The sequence below is a fragment of the Microtus ochrogaster genome, chromosome 16 (genome assembly GCF_000317375.1).
Source record: "Microtus ochrogaster isolate Prairie Vole_2 chromosome 16, MicOch1.0, whole genome shotgun sequence".
Lineage (NCBI taxonomy): Eukaryota > Metazoa > Chordata > Mammalia > Rodentia > Cricetidae > Microtus > Microtus ochrogaster.
Window position 1 is genome coordinate 59,904,729 of NC_022018.1, and position 16,972 is coordinate 59,921,700.

Consider the following 16,972-nt stretch of genomic DNA (forward strand, 5'->3'; position numbering starts at 1 on the left):
TGATGGAGGAAGGTCATTGGTAATAAACAAACTGCCTTGGCCCATTTTGATAAGCCATCCCTTAGGTGGGTGGAGTAGGCAGAACAGAATGCTGGGAGGAAGAGGAAGTGAGCTCAGACCCGATAGCTCTCCTCTCAGGGGCAGATGCCTCAGACAGATGCTCCCCACTCCCGGGCAGACACGATGAACCAAGCCGCCAGGTCAGACATGCTGAATCTTTCCCGGTAAGACCGGTGCTACACAGTTTATTAGAGATGGGTTGATCAGGATATCAGAATTAGCCAGTAAGGGCTAGAGCTAGTGGGCCAAACAGTGTTTAAATGAATACAGTTTGTATGTTGTTATTTCTGGTGTAAAGCTAGCCGTGAGGGAGCCGGGCAGGACGAAAAGCAGGCCCGCAGCTCCTACAACATTAGACTGTTGAAACACCACAGACCTTTGTCCTTAGACAGTGTGCTATTAGGGGACAGAGGAGCCTTTGGGTGGCTGAAGCCTGGTGGAGGGGAGTTAGGTCATTAAAGGTATAACCTCTGAGGGTGCAGTGAAAGCCCAACCTCTTCCCCCTTCAGTCCTGGCTCCCTGAGTGCCCAAGGAAAGCGGGCATTCTCTGTCACACAGCACCTGCCTTGATGGTGCAGCAGCCACTGCTGGCCCAAATCACAGCCCTCCCGGGACCTGTAGGCCAAAATGTGCCTTCCTTCCTAGTGAGCTCTCTTCATCAGGTGGTTTGAAAGCAGCCTAGCTAATTCATGTACTAAACTCATCCAACACATATCTACTGAGGGCTTGGTGTGTGGCAGGCAGCGCCCCAGGCAAGGAGCTTAACACAGGATCCTTTCCATGGAGAACACAGACAAGACAGTCAGGAATGCTGAGTAATAAAGTCTGCAACCTGGCCCATCTAAGGATGTTCTGAGAATTATTATTCTACAACAGAATCAGCTCTCTTGTTTGTATTCTGGTCTCTGGATATAATATAAAACACTCTTTTCTAGGATTGTTTTGAGGAAAAAGGTGTTTTAAACGCAGCTGGAGAGTTGACTCATCAGCTAAGAGCACTAACTGTTCTCCTGGAAGACCTGGGTTCGGTTTCCAGAGCCACATGGCGGCTCCCAACTCCAGATCCAGGGCATCTGATGCCCCTTTCTGACCTCTGAAGATACAGGGCACATGTGTGATTCCCAGAAGCATACATGGAGGCAATACATCCATCCAGTAAATAATTAAAACGAAATTTTAAAGAGTGTTTTGTGGGTGAGAGTGCTCGATTGTGAGTCCTGGCTTGAACCTGGTGATGGATCTTCTCAGTCTTCACGGCTGCCTCTGCCTGCCAAGAGGCCCTGGGAGCTGGATGTTGAGAAGACGGAGCAGCAGGGGCCTTGAGGACAGTCTGTGATCATGTCCAGAAGCCAGAACAAAAGGACGCAGGGTTACAATGATGGGGTATTGTTGTGGGCTGCATGAGAAATGTCCCCATAGGATCACACATTGCACTTGGTCCCCAGTGGGTGGTGCTGTTCAGGGAAGTTATAGGATGCCTGGCCCAGCTGGAGTACCTTACTGGGGTTGGGCTTTGAGGATCTGTAACCTCACCCACTTCCTGCTCCATTTCTCTGTTTCCTGTGTGTGGAAAAGGATGGGATTACCCAGCTTCCTGCTCCTGTTGCCCCGCCATTCTTGATGCTAAGCTGTTAGGAACATGGAACTGCACACAAAAAAATAAAACAAAAATATCCACAGGGCAAAAAAAACCTTTCTTCCTTAAGTTGCTTTTTGCTAGGGCATTTTATTACAGCAACGGAAACATCAGTAATACAAGCACCTTCCAGAGAATTCTTTCTCAAGAGACTGGCCCACTGGAAGAGGAAAAGTTTATCCACCCATCCATTGCAACAAGCACTCTAATACTGTCAGCATCACCATGAGCAGTGGGGTACAGCACAGAAAGATCACTGGGCAGGCTGAACCCCCCCCCAATCCTGCTTCACTGAGGAGCAGCTTTAGCTAATGCAAAGGCTATAAAGAAAAGGAACCAATATGGCTGGAGTTTGGTGAGTAGGAAGAGCAGGGGAGGAACTTGGGAGTCCTATGACACGCTTGGCTTTCACTCCCAGCAGATTGGCACTTGGTGAAGGTCTATCTATCAAGGAAGAGAACACACTCTGGCTCACAATCCTAAGAGTGTGTTGTGTTCCTGTTGTGTGGTGGGTACACTATGGAAAGCGAAAGTCAGGCAGGGGCCTCAGGACATAGCAGAGTGGTAGAGCTCCTGCCCAGCCTTCATTTGTCAGGCCCCAGGTGTAATCCCTTACTGTAAAGAAGAAAGTAATGAGCAGGCACAGTGATTGACAGGCTGTGTAGCGGTGGAGGCAGAAGAACACAGCTGTGTGGACTTGCTGCTGGCGCCTGATGTCTCTTCAGGTCAGTTGTGTATCCAGGAGACCCAACACAACACAGTGAAAGCTTAGATATAGACTCAGGGAAATCAAGAACTTAGCAGTGGCTTTAAGGGCTCCACTTGAGCAAGGGTTTAGTCCCAGTGGCACTTTTTAAGGGATGAGGAAGAAACAGGGATGCGAAGGTTGTGTGTGTGTGTGTGTGTGTGTGTGTGAATTTTCAGGTCTTTAATCTTTGGGTAAGCAGAGAACAGGCCTCCAATGGCTAAGAAAGATTACTCATTAGCCCCATGATTTTAATTTTGAAGCTGAGGACCATCAGTGCTTTGACCCAGAGGTTCTGGGTGGTTTGCTATAGCTTGTTGCATCTGTCAACCCTGTTATTCCAAGAGTGTTCTTGTCTCTGTCTCCAAAGACAAATTTAGGGCTGAAAAGAACTGTATCCCCGAGTCTATGTTCAGAGATGAGCTGCTTGTTCTGAAAGACCTTTATATGTTTCATAAAAGTTATTTTTGTAAATGGATTCAAGTAGACTTTAACAAGCAAATATAGCATCCTAAATGCCAGCGATCTAAATAGAAGATTCAGCAGAAGCACTGTGTGACGGCAGAGCATGGAGACCTTGGGAGCGAAGCTGTAGGAGAGTGATCGGAGGGACTCAGGAGGACCTGACGACAGGGAAGGGAGAGGGTGACTGACCCCCAAGGACTCCAGCACTGTGCCGTCCTTCCTTCCCTCCCATCGGATGCACAAACAGCAGCGTTCTTCCCCAAAGTCAGCTCAGATTGTGACAGAGGTCAAAGGATAACCTCAGTAGAGAAGTGACCACGTGCCTTGTGGAATACTCAGGTGAAACACTCAGGAAAGGGACAGCACCATGTAGGGAGAGCCCACCATTCTGGAACGGCCAAGAAAAGCCTGCATCAGCACAATTCGAAGGAGAAACTCTTAGGAGACGCTGAGTTCTGAGAAGCAGAAGAATCCGTGTGTGCTATGGGGGTCATTGCCACAGGCTCCCTCTACAGCGCTCTCTGCCCAGGGATGGAGAGAGGGAAGCATCTGGTCAAACCTCCTTTGCCTGCCAGAGCCCACCACTTCCTTCCAAGTGAAGCACACACCATGTATGTGGGGTAGTGACACCACTGTACACTGTTCTGGGCCACGGAAGGGGCTGTGTCTCGGGGCCCAGGAGTGGCTAATGTTGGCTTTGACTCGCTTGCATAGCAGTCATGTGAGCTGGTGGACTTAGGGCAGGAATGCAGAGAGGCAGAATGAAAGAGTAAAGGGAAAGTTCGTGGTTGGAAATAGCGGTCTTCCCTTGTCCTCTTGGTTCTGGGTTATGACCGTTGTCTTGGGTTGCTCTGTCCCAGTTCCCCCACCCCTTAGTAGCTGAGGAGTCTGTTAGATCACAGGCTGTATGTTTATTGGGAATTCTATGATGTTAAATAGTTTGCCTTGAATACCACCCGGGTGCAGCAAGCTATGTGTGCATACAAGTTAAATATCCTAATATGAAGAAAAACCTACTCTAGGCAGCTTGGTCCAGGGGCAAGTCACCTTTCCATGAATCTGCCTGGGAAGCCCTCCGTCAGGGTTTGTGGAGCTGTTAGGGAAGAAAAGCGGCAGAAGGCAAAAAGTATGCAGCTGCCAGCTAATTTCATTTTATTCTTTTAGAAGATTTTAAAAATGTTTTTATTGTATGTTTATGAATGTTTACTTAAATGTTAAGTGAATGCATGTGCAATGCCCACAGAGGCCAGGAGAGGGCATCAGATTCCCTGGAACTGGAGTTACAGATGGTTGTGAGCCTCCATGTGGGTGCTGAGAACTAATCCTGGGTCCTCTGGAAGAGCAGCAAGTCCTCTTAACCACTGAGCCATCTCTCCAGCCCTTAATCTCATTTTACTTAAAATGAAGAACTCTTGTTTCTAGATTCAAAGTGATTTCTTGACATCCTTGTGACTGTAGCTATGCACCTTAGCGGGGGAAGACATATTGCTCCTCACCAGAACTAAACACAAAATAAGAAGAAGGTAGTACCTATCACCTAAGACCAAGCACTTGGGCTGAGTCAGATGAGAGACAGGAATTGGGTCAGAGGCTTCAGAACTGGACCCTTGTGGATCGAGCCGGTCACTCTGCCTTCTCAGTCTGGAAATGTCTTTTAGAAATGAAAGGCAAGTGGTAACCAAATGTGTAGCCAGCAGCAGCCAGCGCACCCAGCAAACCTTGCGCTCCCCACGGCCACTCGAACCATTGAACTCAGATTCACTAAGGCACGCAATGCACATAGCAGAATTTTTCTTCTTTACATCTCTATGAATTTTGGCAAGTAGAGTCATTTTTAAAAGATTTATTTTATATATATGGGTGTTTCCCCTGCATATCTATCTGTATGTCATGCATATGCACTGCCCTTGGAGGCCAGAACTGCCATGTGAGTGCCAGGAACCAAACCCCAGTCCTCAGCGAGATCATTACATGCTCTGAACCACTGAGCCATCTCTCAACTATAGTTGCAGTCATTTACACCAGGTCCCCACACTCAAGAAATAATCCTTCTGTCAGTCCAATGCCTCTCTCCCTTAATACAGGAGGCCCTTCCTCTCCTCCCAACCCAGGCAACCATAGCTTGTCTACAACTATAGTTTTGCCTTTTCAAGAACGGTATAGGAATCATGTCACCTAAGACTTTGGAGTCTGCCCCAGTGGCTTTTCAAAGAGTAACTCATTAAATTTTACAACAATATTTTGTTACATAAACACCAGTATTGCAGAATTGAAGGACATGGAAGTACTAACACACACACACACACACACACACACACACACCCAAGATGCAAACAAATACGATTTTGTATTACTTGAATTATTTTATGATAAGACACGTAAGAAATCTTCAGTGAAAACTGTGCATTGAATGTGGCTCACAGTCACCCTAGAATCAGTGTCAGAGAGCACAGAGATGATGGTCTGTGGTGCTCCTCTTCAACCCACGTGATAACCTGCCTCGTTCTGGCTGGAGATGGCTCGACTGTGGAAAGGCATCTGGAAAAAGTGTTGACAGAAAGGTTGAAGACATCCTCTCTTAAGCCAACAGCATTTAGCCTTGAAGTCATCACACGATGACCAATCGGTCCGTAAATGTGAAGAAACGAACATGGATAGTCAAGGTTTTAAATATCAGCAGTTTCGGGATTGGTGTGCACGACAGGTTGGCCAGACACTTCTGCTTCACTCAGGAGTTAAAAAGAAGAGCTGGGTTTCTCTCCAGGCACTATTCCCCATTCAACATCGGTCCCGTGGGAGTTCCAGGTCATGCTTTACAACACAACCCTCACCCTCCTGGATGTGGTCACAGCCCACAGTACAACCGCAAGGGTTCCTCCCAGGCTCTTCTTCAGGGGAAGACCTTGTCACTGCATTGCTGTGTTTAACCTTCTGCTATAATGCCATCCACTGGGAGCAAAGGAGACCGGGCTGTTGCTGAAAGTTTACGGCTTTCATGAATTTTTAAGGAACAGATGGGGGAGATTGCTGAAGCCAAGCCATCGTGCACGGGTGTGATACGGAGGTCCAGGAACCCCTTCAATATTTAATGCAGCCAAAAGCCTCTGGCAGCCAATCATCTCTTAATGGGGCTTGCTCTCTGGCCAGTTTGTTTCTGAGGGAGTCAGATTTCTGGCTTCCAAACAAGTTATCGCTCACTTGCTGAGTAAATACCACAAGCTGAAATGAAAGTGGCCCCCCAGGCATCATTGGTCTTTGCTGGTCAAGCTGAAAAGGTCCTAGGTCAACATAGCTTGTCTTCAAACACCCGTGGTTTCCCAAGAGAGCTAGATATTGGTCTGTTCTCAACCTTCCTATGAGACACCATGAAACACAGAATGGAGTGTATCAGGAACCGAATTGCAGGGGTGATAATGGCTGTGTAAGGAAACAAGAGGTGAGTGGGGGGACCCCAGGTGCAGTACTGCTGGCGGAACTGACTTCACACCAGAAAGACACTACGGGAGATGAGGGACATCGGGATTAGTCCTGGACCAACTGCTGGGGCATTGCTGAGAACAGTGGCTGCAGAGGAGAGGGGAGTGAATGTGGACAGAGAGGGTGGGCTGCACTTTGTGAGAAGCCAACAGGAGGGAGGGAATGGCTAAGGGCGTCACTTCCGGCTTCCATCACCGGTGTCTCTGGGAAATGGACTCCGCATCCCTTGCTCACTGCTACCACAAATAAAGATGCTGTGTGTGTATGCAAAGCAAGCCATAATTAAAAGGAGCCAGGCTGTCTGTATGAAGGGAAGAGGTGAAGCTGTTGTCCGTGCTGTCGGTCACCAGTCTATACGTATACTTGACTAGAAACTTCTTTCATTTCACCAAACCCTAGTTTCCAAAAGAGAAGGAAGGAATTGTCACAGAACTTTTCACTGTTTACTGCCCTATGACAACAGACTATATACTGTCAATTGCTTAGTTAAGACATGGATTATGGGACTGGAGAGGTGGCTCAGCTGCCAAGAGTATTCGTTTCAGACTCCTGTGTTCCTGGCACCCGCATGGCAGCTCGCAACCAACTGTAAAATAGTCTCGGGGATCTGATGCCCTCTTCTGGCTTCCACAGGCACTGCAAGCAAATAGTGCACAGGCAGTAAAAACAAACGTAATTGTGTAGTTGAAATGATTGGATTGGCACTGTTGTTTAAAAATAGTAAATTCATTGATTTATAACTCAAAGGAGATTTACTTTCAGGATTTTCTCCAGAGATTCTTTTCTTAAAATATGTTTCAAGCCAATAGAGTTGGGGGATAGTCAACTCCAAAACATAGCTGTAATTTTAATTTTTATCAGATTATTCTATGTGAATTACTATCAAAATCATGAGGTTCCACGCTTTCCTTGGTGTGTTTTTAGAATGGAATACATTTTTCTCAGTTTACTTTATTTTATGGAGTCCCTGGCCCTCAGACATTGTTCTTATTAGCTCTGTTGGTTCAGCCAAGTTACAGTTAACAGTCCTCAGAGTCAGCAAGGTCCTTCTGAGAATCTGGAAATGTTGGGCCTTCCGTGTACAGCTTCTCTTTGTCAGTGTTCTGAGCATGGAACTGAAGGATCAACCAGACCAGTATTCACAGTCTGACCTTAGCGTGCCTACAGTGTACTTCCTCTTAGCTGGTCAGGGTCTGTGACCACACTGGTTGTGGCCCTAGGAGGAAATGTCGCCACCACTTCCAGACACATGGGCAGGTACACTTCCTTCATATAAAAAGTCACAGATTGATGTTGAGAATGGAACCTGGGCAGTGACTCCATGAGGTGTTCATGTTAAACCATACGGCTGTCAGTGTGTCCTGGGGCCTCGTTCACACTAACACATGTGATCCACAGGTCACATGACTACTGCACAGGGGTCAGACAGCCTGATGACTGGCAAATCTGAAATGGCATTTTCTTTCCTCCACGACTTGGAGAACCGTGCACCGCCCTCCTGCATCAATCAGATTGCTGTGAGCGCACTGATGCTGTCCCCAGGTGCTACCACAGCTTGCGCTTTCACTCCAAGGGGCATTTTCCTCTTAAAACAAATTTATTTATTGCAGTTAATAAGCTACATAGCATCACCCTATTGGAGAGGAGAATCCAAAGCTTTGAGTCCAAAAAAATATGATTTTTGTACCATGTACATGTATGGTTGCCTGTCAGTAAAATGGAAATAATAAATTTCATCTTGGGTACCACTAAGGTAGAATGCAAAGCCCTTTACTTGTTATCTTGGTTCAAAATTATCATGTTTATTAATTAATAGACAGGTCAGTTCCTCCAACAGGAAGTTCATGAAGGCTTTAGTAAATCATAACGGTCTCTACTCGCCTCTGACTTTGAGGAAAGGAAAAGAACAAGTTATATTTGTAAGTTTGTTTTGACTCGTCTCTGCCCCTGACTCTGTTACCTGAGGTGATGGAGAAGGTACATATCCCTTGTGAGGGCCATCTCCCCACAGTGACCTGCCACACTGGCTCCAGATGACTGACGCTCCCTGTTCATGCTTCTCCTGCCAGGTCGGAGGCCACACGATGCTGCCTATCCGCTGGATGCCTCCAGAGAGCATCATGTACAGGAAATTTACCACGGAGAGCGACGTCTGGAGCCTGGGTGTCGTGTTGTGGGAGATCTTCACCTACGGCAAGCAGCCCTGGTATCAGCTATCAAATAACGAGGTGTGTAGTGGTTTGGGAGGGACCCCTGAACACACACGCACATTCACACACACATTCACACACACACATATACGCGCGCGCGCGCGCACACACACACACACACACACACACACACACACACACACACACGCCACCACCGCCAGAGCGGGAATCTAAGATGCAGCCTTGGTCTGGAGGCTCCTGAGCTGGCAACCAGCCCACAGTCATAAGTGGCTTCGCTTGAGGCAGCAGTTCTTCGCAGACTCATTTTAATAATTTTGGAGAAAGAGAGGTTTGCGGACCCAACCTTGCTCCCTCTCACTGCAGGGTGGAGGAGTAATTTCACACCTGTTCATCTAACAGACTAAGAGCAGCCTCCGCTATCTGTGCCCCTGAGTCTGGCGAGCATTTCTGCACTGTTCCAGAGGAGTTCTAAGGCCCTTTCCTTCTTCAGATTTTACTAGAAGTTAACGCCTAGTGAAAAGCTCAAGCTTGGTTTGCCTTTTCCAACTCCTTGGCAAACTGTAGTTACCTGTTGGAATTGATGGGGATTGGTTCCAAGACCCTGCCCTCACCCGGCCCCAGACCAAACTTTAGAACACTCCAAGCCCTTCCTGCAGATAGGATAATGTAGCATGTGCAAGAGCTCGCCTGGTCTCCTCCGGGGTCATTGCCAGCTCATTTACAGCAATAGTACATGCAGACAGTGCTAATAGCTATATGTTCGGAGAATAATGACAAGGAAAAAAATGCACATGCTCAGTACAGATGTTATGTTTTCCCCCATGTATTTTCAATCTGCTGTTGTCTGGGTGCACATCTGGAGCCCACGGGACAACAGCCAGCAGCATGTCTGTGTTTGAAGCACAGCATCTCGCTCAGGCATCTCCTGTCCTTCTCAGATCCATGCCTGTCCTTTAATTCAGCTCTGATATGCAGTGATCCTAATCACATCTGCTGCCAGGGGTTCCCTGTCAGTCAACACCTTAGGCAAAAGCAGTCTGAGTTCTCTCTCCAGCCGGTAAAACCTGGAGCACGCGGGGCTTTCTTGGTGCTCTTCAGACCAGCCTCTGTGAATAAATAGATCAGGCCTTTGCCAGCTTTGTAAAACCACAATGGCTCTCTCCCTTGTGAGAAAGCAGTAAAAGGGTTTCCTTTGGGGCCGAGGGAAAGGACCAGAAGTTCAAGGTCAGCCTGAGCTGCATAGCAAGACCATACCTAAAGCAAAAACCTATCTCTCTCACTGGAAATCCACAAGGGAAGGTTTGCTGAAAGGGTGGAGAGGGAAGCTGTAGGCCAGCCCCAGCATGCAGGCACACAGGGGCAGATGATTCTAGAACCCTGCAGCACTGCACTGTGACTGTAGGTGGTACGTTTATTATATCTTCAATGAAGAACTACAAAGGAAACATTTTAAAAGAGCAAATATCAGCTGGTAGCCGATTGGCAGCTCCTCCCTAGGGGCTGGTATAGCAGCACAGTGGAAGGACATGCGGTCCCATATAATGGGGCCTCAGGACTCTGTGAAAAGTTAGGAGGGAGGAGGTAGAAGGCTGCCGACACAAAGGCATGGTGAATGGCTCAGGAGATACACGTACTGATTGTCCTGATGTAGTCAGTACACCTTGTATATGTATAAACACGTCTGCCTCAAATTAGCATGCTGGCCTCCAGAAATAAACATAATAGCTTGACTTGACTTCTTAAAAAGTTAAAGAAAGGAGAGGCCCTTTCTTGCTCCTCCTGCACTGACATCCCACGCCCATGGCTCTTCTGCTAACCCTGCCTCTGCTCTCCCTGCAGGTCATAGAATGCATCACCCAGGGCCGAGTCCTGCAGCGGCCTCGCACGTGCCCGCAGGAGGTGTACGAGCTGATGCTGGGATGCTGGCAGCGGGAACCACACATGAGGAAGAGCATCAAGGGCATCCACACCCTCCTCCAGAACTTGGCCAAGGCATCGCCTGTCTACCTGGATATCCTAGGCTAGGGCCCTTCTCCCCAGATCCGCCCTTCCCGATGCACTCCTCAGACTGGCCAACACGACGAACCTCTTACCTGCCGCTGGGTGTCATGACCTTGCTGTCCTTCGTTGTTCTGACAGTATTAACAAGACAGGGAGCGGCTTTCGGAGGGAAGCAGTGTGCACTTCTCCATCCACAGACAGTGTTAACTCGCTTTTGGCATTGTCTCTTTCTCTCTCCTTTGGTTTCTTTCTTTCTTTCTTTCGCCCTTTCACCTTTTACTTTGGGTCTTCCCTGCTTCGTGATCCTCAGCCTCTCTCCTTGAACAATCTGGCTTCTGTATTCCTATTGACTGTACATAGACAAAGGCCTTAAACAAAACCCTAATTTGTTATATCAGCTGACACTCCAGTTTGCCCACCACAACTAGCAATGCCTTGTTGTACTCCTGCCTTCGATGTGGATGACAAAAGGGAAACCAAACATCTGACTTAAAGCGCCACTTCCAGTGTACAGACACGGGCATTTCTATGGATTCACTCCTGTTTATTTATTTAACTATTTATTTATCTATTTATTTATTTATTTATCTTCTTGTTTTCTGATGGCTTTAGCCTGTGTGTAAAGGGAAAGTTGTATACAATCTAGGAAGATGTTATCCGTGGGAGATGAGATCCAGAGAGAGAAAGAAGTGTGGCTATAAACTACAGAACGACCAGAACAGAGACAGCCAACGGGATCATCTGGGGTCAGCCCCTGCTGAGGAAGATCCCGAAACCGTGAGCTGGGAGGAGCATGTTCGACACCGTCCCCTGAGGACCTTCCTGAGGAGGAAAGAGGGTGTTGAACTCTGCACCATGGACAGAGTTTCAAGGCACAGATACTGGCCTACAATGGAAAGTGAAGATGGCCTCCGTGGGACCCAGACAGCACATCGCGCATTCCGACAGCGCATTGTGGTCGGGCATGGTGACAGAGTTGAAGCGTTCCTCAAGGGTTACCTACCAAACTTTGTCAAGTTCAGTTGAAAAGAGGGAGATTTTTGCTCAGATATTATTTCTGGGTCAGATGGGGAAATCTGAGTCCTTGAAAATGACAGGAAGCACTCTCAATTCCGAGGCACGTTTCTCTTACCTTGAACTTTTCAGACAATTTCCTCCAGCCCCAACCCTCCACTCTCACCTGTCTTTTAACTGTGCAAAAAAAAAAAAGTGCATGGTCTTTGTCAATCAAGACCTGTGTGCAGAAAGGACCGCTCCAGTTGTGGGGCCCCATGGGTAGGGCAGAGCCATAGAAGGTCTGACGTATGCAACTTAGGGATGGGGCGGGACCAGCAGCTGAAAGCATGCTGCTGCAGTTGGTGGTGATGGGTTTGCCCGTAGGGATGCTGATGCCTGGGTGTCTTCATCCGCCTCAGCCCCACAGCAACGTGGGATGGGACAGGTGGATCCATCCCTGAGGGGAAGAAAAGCTCTCTTGGGGACAGCACCCGAGTTCACATTTAGTGTCCGGGTCAAGTCTCTTGCTCTGGGCTCTGTTTGGGAGAGCGGTTCACTTCTAAGTACTCATTGTCAGTGTGCTGTTTTGTTATCTATACTCCATTAAAAAGTTTTTTAAAAAAGGAAGAAGGAGAAGGGGAAGAAGAAGGAGAAGAAGGAAAGAAAAAAAACCTGAAAAATCTGTGCAGTATGGCTGATGGGAGGCTGTACCCAGACTGAGCTTGGAAATACGCTTCTGAGTATGATTATGGGTTTTACTAAGAGAAAGTGTAAATTTAAGTAGAAATTTATAGTTATTAGGACAGTCAGTTAGACCGAGGGAGAACAGCATTTCCGCTTCTCTGTCCCCCTCTGTGAGGGGAAGTTTGATAAACTTGACATCTTTGTTACATGAGCCAGATTGGAAGCGGGTGATTGAATTCACCTTAGCGCACTTCTTTGGAGTTTATTTCTGAAGGTGCCAGAGCTCTGGGTAGGTTTCATTTGTGCCCACTAATTTCTGGAGCACTGTGTTTTCTAGTATAGACTTTGAAAGCAGGTTCTCAAAATAAATAAATAAAAATAATAAAATAAAATAAAAACCTCAGTGTAAATGAACAGAGACCAGGAAGAGATCCAGTGGACCCGCTCAAGGGAGGGGTCGCATAAAGCAGACGCTATATAGGGTCCTTTCTGTGGCACTGGCCCGTGAGAGATGGGAGCCATTTGTCCTCTTCGTCCATGAGAAACCCCTCCAGGATACCTATCCTAATATATCGAAAGCCATATCTCTGTGATATATACAGGCAGGTATATATCCTATAAAGGACCCACGGTACTGTCACAACACTGTGGAGCTGTGGCGCTGCAAAGCTAGGACAGATGGGTGTATCCACGCTGTTCTAGATTCCTAGGACAAATGGGTGTATCCACACTGTTCTAGATTCCTAGGACAGATGGTGTATCCACACTGTTCTAGATTCCTAGGACAGATGGTGTATCCGCGCTGTTCTAGATTCCTAGTACAGGTGGGTGCATCCACGCTGTTCTAGATTCCTAGGACAGATGGTGTATCCACGCTGTTCTAGATTCCTAGGACAGATGGTATATCCACACTGTTCTAGATTCCTAGGACAGATGGTGTATCCACGCTGTTCTAGATTCCTAGGACAGATGGGTGTATCCATGCTGTTCTAGATTCCTAGGACAGATGGTATACCCACGCTGTTCTAGATTCCTAGTACAGATGGGTGTATCCACGCTGTTCTAGATTCCTAGGACAGATGGGTGTGTCCACGCTGTTCTAGATTCCTAGGACAGATGGTGTATCCATGCTGTTCTAGATTCCATCAGCGATGACCGGAGAACTTGCACAGGTCTGTCGCTGCGAGTCAGACCAGTTGCCCCAGGAGAAAAAGCTGCAAGTTGCTCAGCAGACAGCCGAGGAGATGGTCCTGGGAAGAACCAATGTTAGGGAAGCCTTGCAGGTTTACATCAAAGGTCTGCAGTGAGAACAGGGAAGCATTCCATTCGAGATCAGTGTTTTCCTTGGCAGGAAAAAAAAAGCAAAAGAGAGAAATACAGAGAGGAGAAAGAGAGAGAGATTCCTTATACTGCTTTGACAAGTCCCTGAAGGTCTTAAAATGAAAATGTCTATGCAAGCGCAAAATTTTATAGTTATTTATACTGATTATTATTATTAATAATTATTATTATTAGTCCTTCTGTTGTCTCAAGAACATGTGCCGATGTCAGAGCATTGCAGAACATCTGCTGGCTTTTTAAGTAGTTGGACGAGCCGAGGACATAACATCTTAAAATAGTTCTCATTATTCATCGACTACTCTCTTTCTTGTGGTATTTTAATTTTTAGAAAAGAAACATTCTTGCTCTAAAACATATCCCTCTCCAAACAGGACAAGCACGGTGGTAGCGACCCAAATTCTCCATCCCGAACCCCATTATCCACTTCATTTCCAAACTCTTGATGGTTTCTGAGCACTTTTTGCATGTGTTGGCAAATTATTCATATTTTTCACGAGGGAATTGAGACTCAGAAGCTCAGAAACCATGAGCTTCACCCAAGTCTGCCCTTGGACATGTTAACACACACACACACACACACACACACACACACACACACACACACACACAAGGCATTCAGGAAAGGAGGCGTGCTAGCGTGTCTGTGAAGCAGGAGGAGGTTAGGACAGACGGGAACACACACAGTCCAAGCAGAGGGGATTTTCTCTCATGTGCTTCTGCTCCTGGCGTCTTCTGACTCCCATGCACTAAAACGATGTCACAATAAACCTCATTGAGAAAATGCTTCGAACACTGCTCTTGAGGGTTCTATCCGAATTCATGCACACACGCTCACATCAGCTCCATTTGTGGTGTTTTTGTGTACTGATATATATATATATAAAATATATGTTATAAACACTTGATTTATACATATACAAATGCACATCTGTAGTGTGTTTGTGTGTTTATGTATAAACATATAGGCACATGGTAATAGAATAATTAATTGTAAGTAGGGTGCAATATGAATATTTGCTTAAAATTTGCTAAATAACCAAAACTATCCAATGTCGTGTGGCAGTTCGTGTTTCCATTCTCCGTGTGGGTAAGGACCACACCAGCTTTCAACTCCGGGCAGTCCTTGGATGGAAGATTTGTTGAAGTCACAATTCCCTGAGACAACGGACTGAAAAGCCATCCTCCACGTTCAGCATGCTCTCCGGCTCTCTGCGAAGGGAAAACACAGACAAATGGTCTCCTTAGGTACAGCTCCAAGGGAGGAGAGCTGTGCTGTGCTGACCCTTCCCGCTCTGATCCCCTTCTAGATGCAGACTGTTGGGAGACCAGTGTCTTGAAGGCCGATGATAAAACACCCAAGAACCCACAGCAAGATGGGCAGCTTGTAGTCACCCCTTACCCACATAGGGAGAAAGAGCCATGGTGCAGACAGCGGGATCCCTGGTCAAGGGCTGTCGTGAGCCTCTCCTTTTGCAAATGGGACTGCCAGCGACACCTGGTATTGTCATGTCTAATTTCTAGAACTGTCAGCACAGACACAGGCACCCTCATCGCTCCTTCTCCCCTCTTAGAGGACGTCTACTTCCCAACTTGACCTTTGGTTTGGCCCTGTTAAAGGAAACCTCATGAAAGGAATGGCTAACGAATGTCCCAAGTCCCCAGATTTCCAACTTTGCAGTTTAAGCCGATTCTTCACAACGTGTAACAGGAATGTAGAGACTCAAGTTGTGATAGCTCGGACATGAATTTCAAGTGCTATTGTGAAGAACCGGGTGGGAGGGGCTCCCAGGTGAAAGAGTAGTGCAGAAGGGCGTAGTTTACGCTGTCTGTCTGGGCTCCATCTCTGCTGCTCCAGTCAAAGGTTCTTGACTATTCTTCGCTGTGGCACCTTCCCTTCTTTAGACCCTTCGACTTCATTTATTTACGTCTATTTATTTATAAGCTTTCGATCCATCCATCACCAACATGAAGCAAAAAAAAAAAAAAATGACATACATGTAAATGTGTTGCAAGCGAAACACTGTGAATCTCACAACCACCTCCAAGCAACTATGCTGCCATCCTGATGTGCATCTCAGGAGACGAGATGGGAAAAAGACGGGGACGTCATTTTTGCAGCCTATGCGTTCTGGGCCAGGTCCACGTGTTTTATTTTATTTTTTTTATTCTGTGAGTTAAGAAAAATGATCCTGAGTGGAGGTTGACTGAATGTCCAACGAGCTAGCCAAAGTATCATGAGCTGCTTGTGGCTGTATGTTTGAGCAGGAAGGAAAACCATGGGCAATGGAGAAATGAAACTTGATGGAGAGGTCTCTCTATCTTACAGCTCGTATAGCTTACTGTTGCTTAAAATGTATACAACAGCTGGAAATATTTTCAATACAAGGTATTTGAATTAAATGTGAATTTTAAATATGTACTCTCTTAAGGAATGAACATATTATGGTGAAATATCTCTCTCCCCGCGTTCCTGACCAACCAACCTGCCTAAAGATGGGGATGCCTACACTGGCTTCGGCCCCGGACAGATGTTTGTACATACCCAGGCCACACACACTCATCTCAACCTCTCTCTGCACATGTGCTACCCCTCCAACAGAGACCTGGTGTTTAGAACTCTATCTTTCAGTTAGTTTATTTCCCTTTAATGTGACGTCTCTGTGCCGACTTTTACCGGCTCTCACTTGTTTTTTGCGATCTGTTTTGAGGTCCAGTGCTTTTCTGAGACTCACTGCATCTTGGCTGATTTCAAAGTGACACCTGAATACAGTGTTTAAAAAAAAAATGTTTGTAAATCATGTGACCAGCTTCTCTCAACCTGACATGGAATGTCTCTTGTACTACAGTGTATTTAATAAAAAAAAAAAAAAATGACGTCTTACAATAAACAACGCCCTCCACGGGAGGCTACACTTGGCGATGGTGTACTTTCTAAAGATGAGCAGGGCGTCTACGAAGCACAGCACAGCAGTTTTAAATGCAGGCATCTTCAGAGATGCCACGGAGTTCACTGCCTGAAGGCAGTGAGAAGAAGTGGTCTCTGACCTCACCGCTGAACTTTTAAGTCACACTGTTTACACCCAGAATGCTGTTGCCCGTTCCTTCACACCCTGACATTACGTGACATTTCTGTCTCCACCAACCAGTGTGGTATCCTGAAGCCACCTGTGGCTAGCAGGTCTTTGACTGTAGAACAGAGTGTGAAATTATGTTTAATTTCAGTTAATGTACATTTAAACTGCCACAGCAGGCTAGTGGTGACTATTCCGGCTGGGCAGGAGTGAGAAGAGAAACCTGTGGTGTCTAAAAGCGCAGGTGCAAACAATGTCCTGAGTGGGTTGCAGTGGTCTAGAGTTGGGTGTCCCTGGGAAACTGGGCAAAGCAGAGGTGGAAGTG

At 46.8% G+C, this 16,972-nt stretch overlaps 1 protein-coding gene across 1 annotated transcript in view; it reads left to right on the plus strand.

Annotated features, from left to right (window-relative positions):
• Ntrk2 (neurotrophic receptor tyrosine kinase 2) overlaps positions 1-16,493 on the plus strand; it is a 330,204-nt gene extending 313,711 nt beyond the window's left edge. The window contains exons 16-17 of the mRNA XM_026783080.1: positions 8,453-8,611; positions 10,394-16,493. Coding sequence (XP_026638881.1) covers positions 8,453-8,611; positions 10,394-10,579 — 345 coding nt within the window. The 3' untranslated portion in view covers positions 10,580-16,493. The remainder of the gene's footprint in view (positions 1-8,452; positions 8,612-10,393) is intronic.
• The last annotated feature ends 479 nt before the right edge of the window (positions 16,494-16,972 follow it).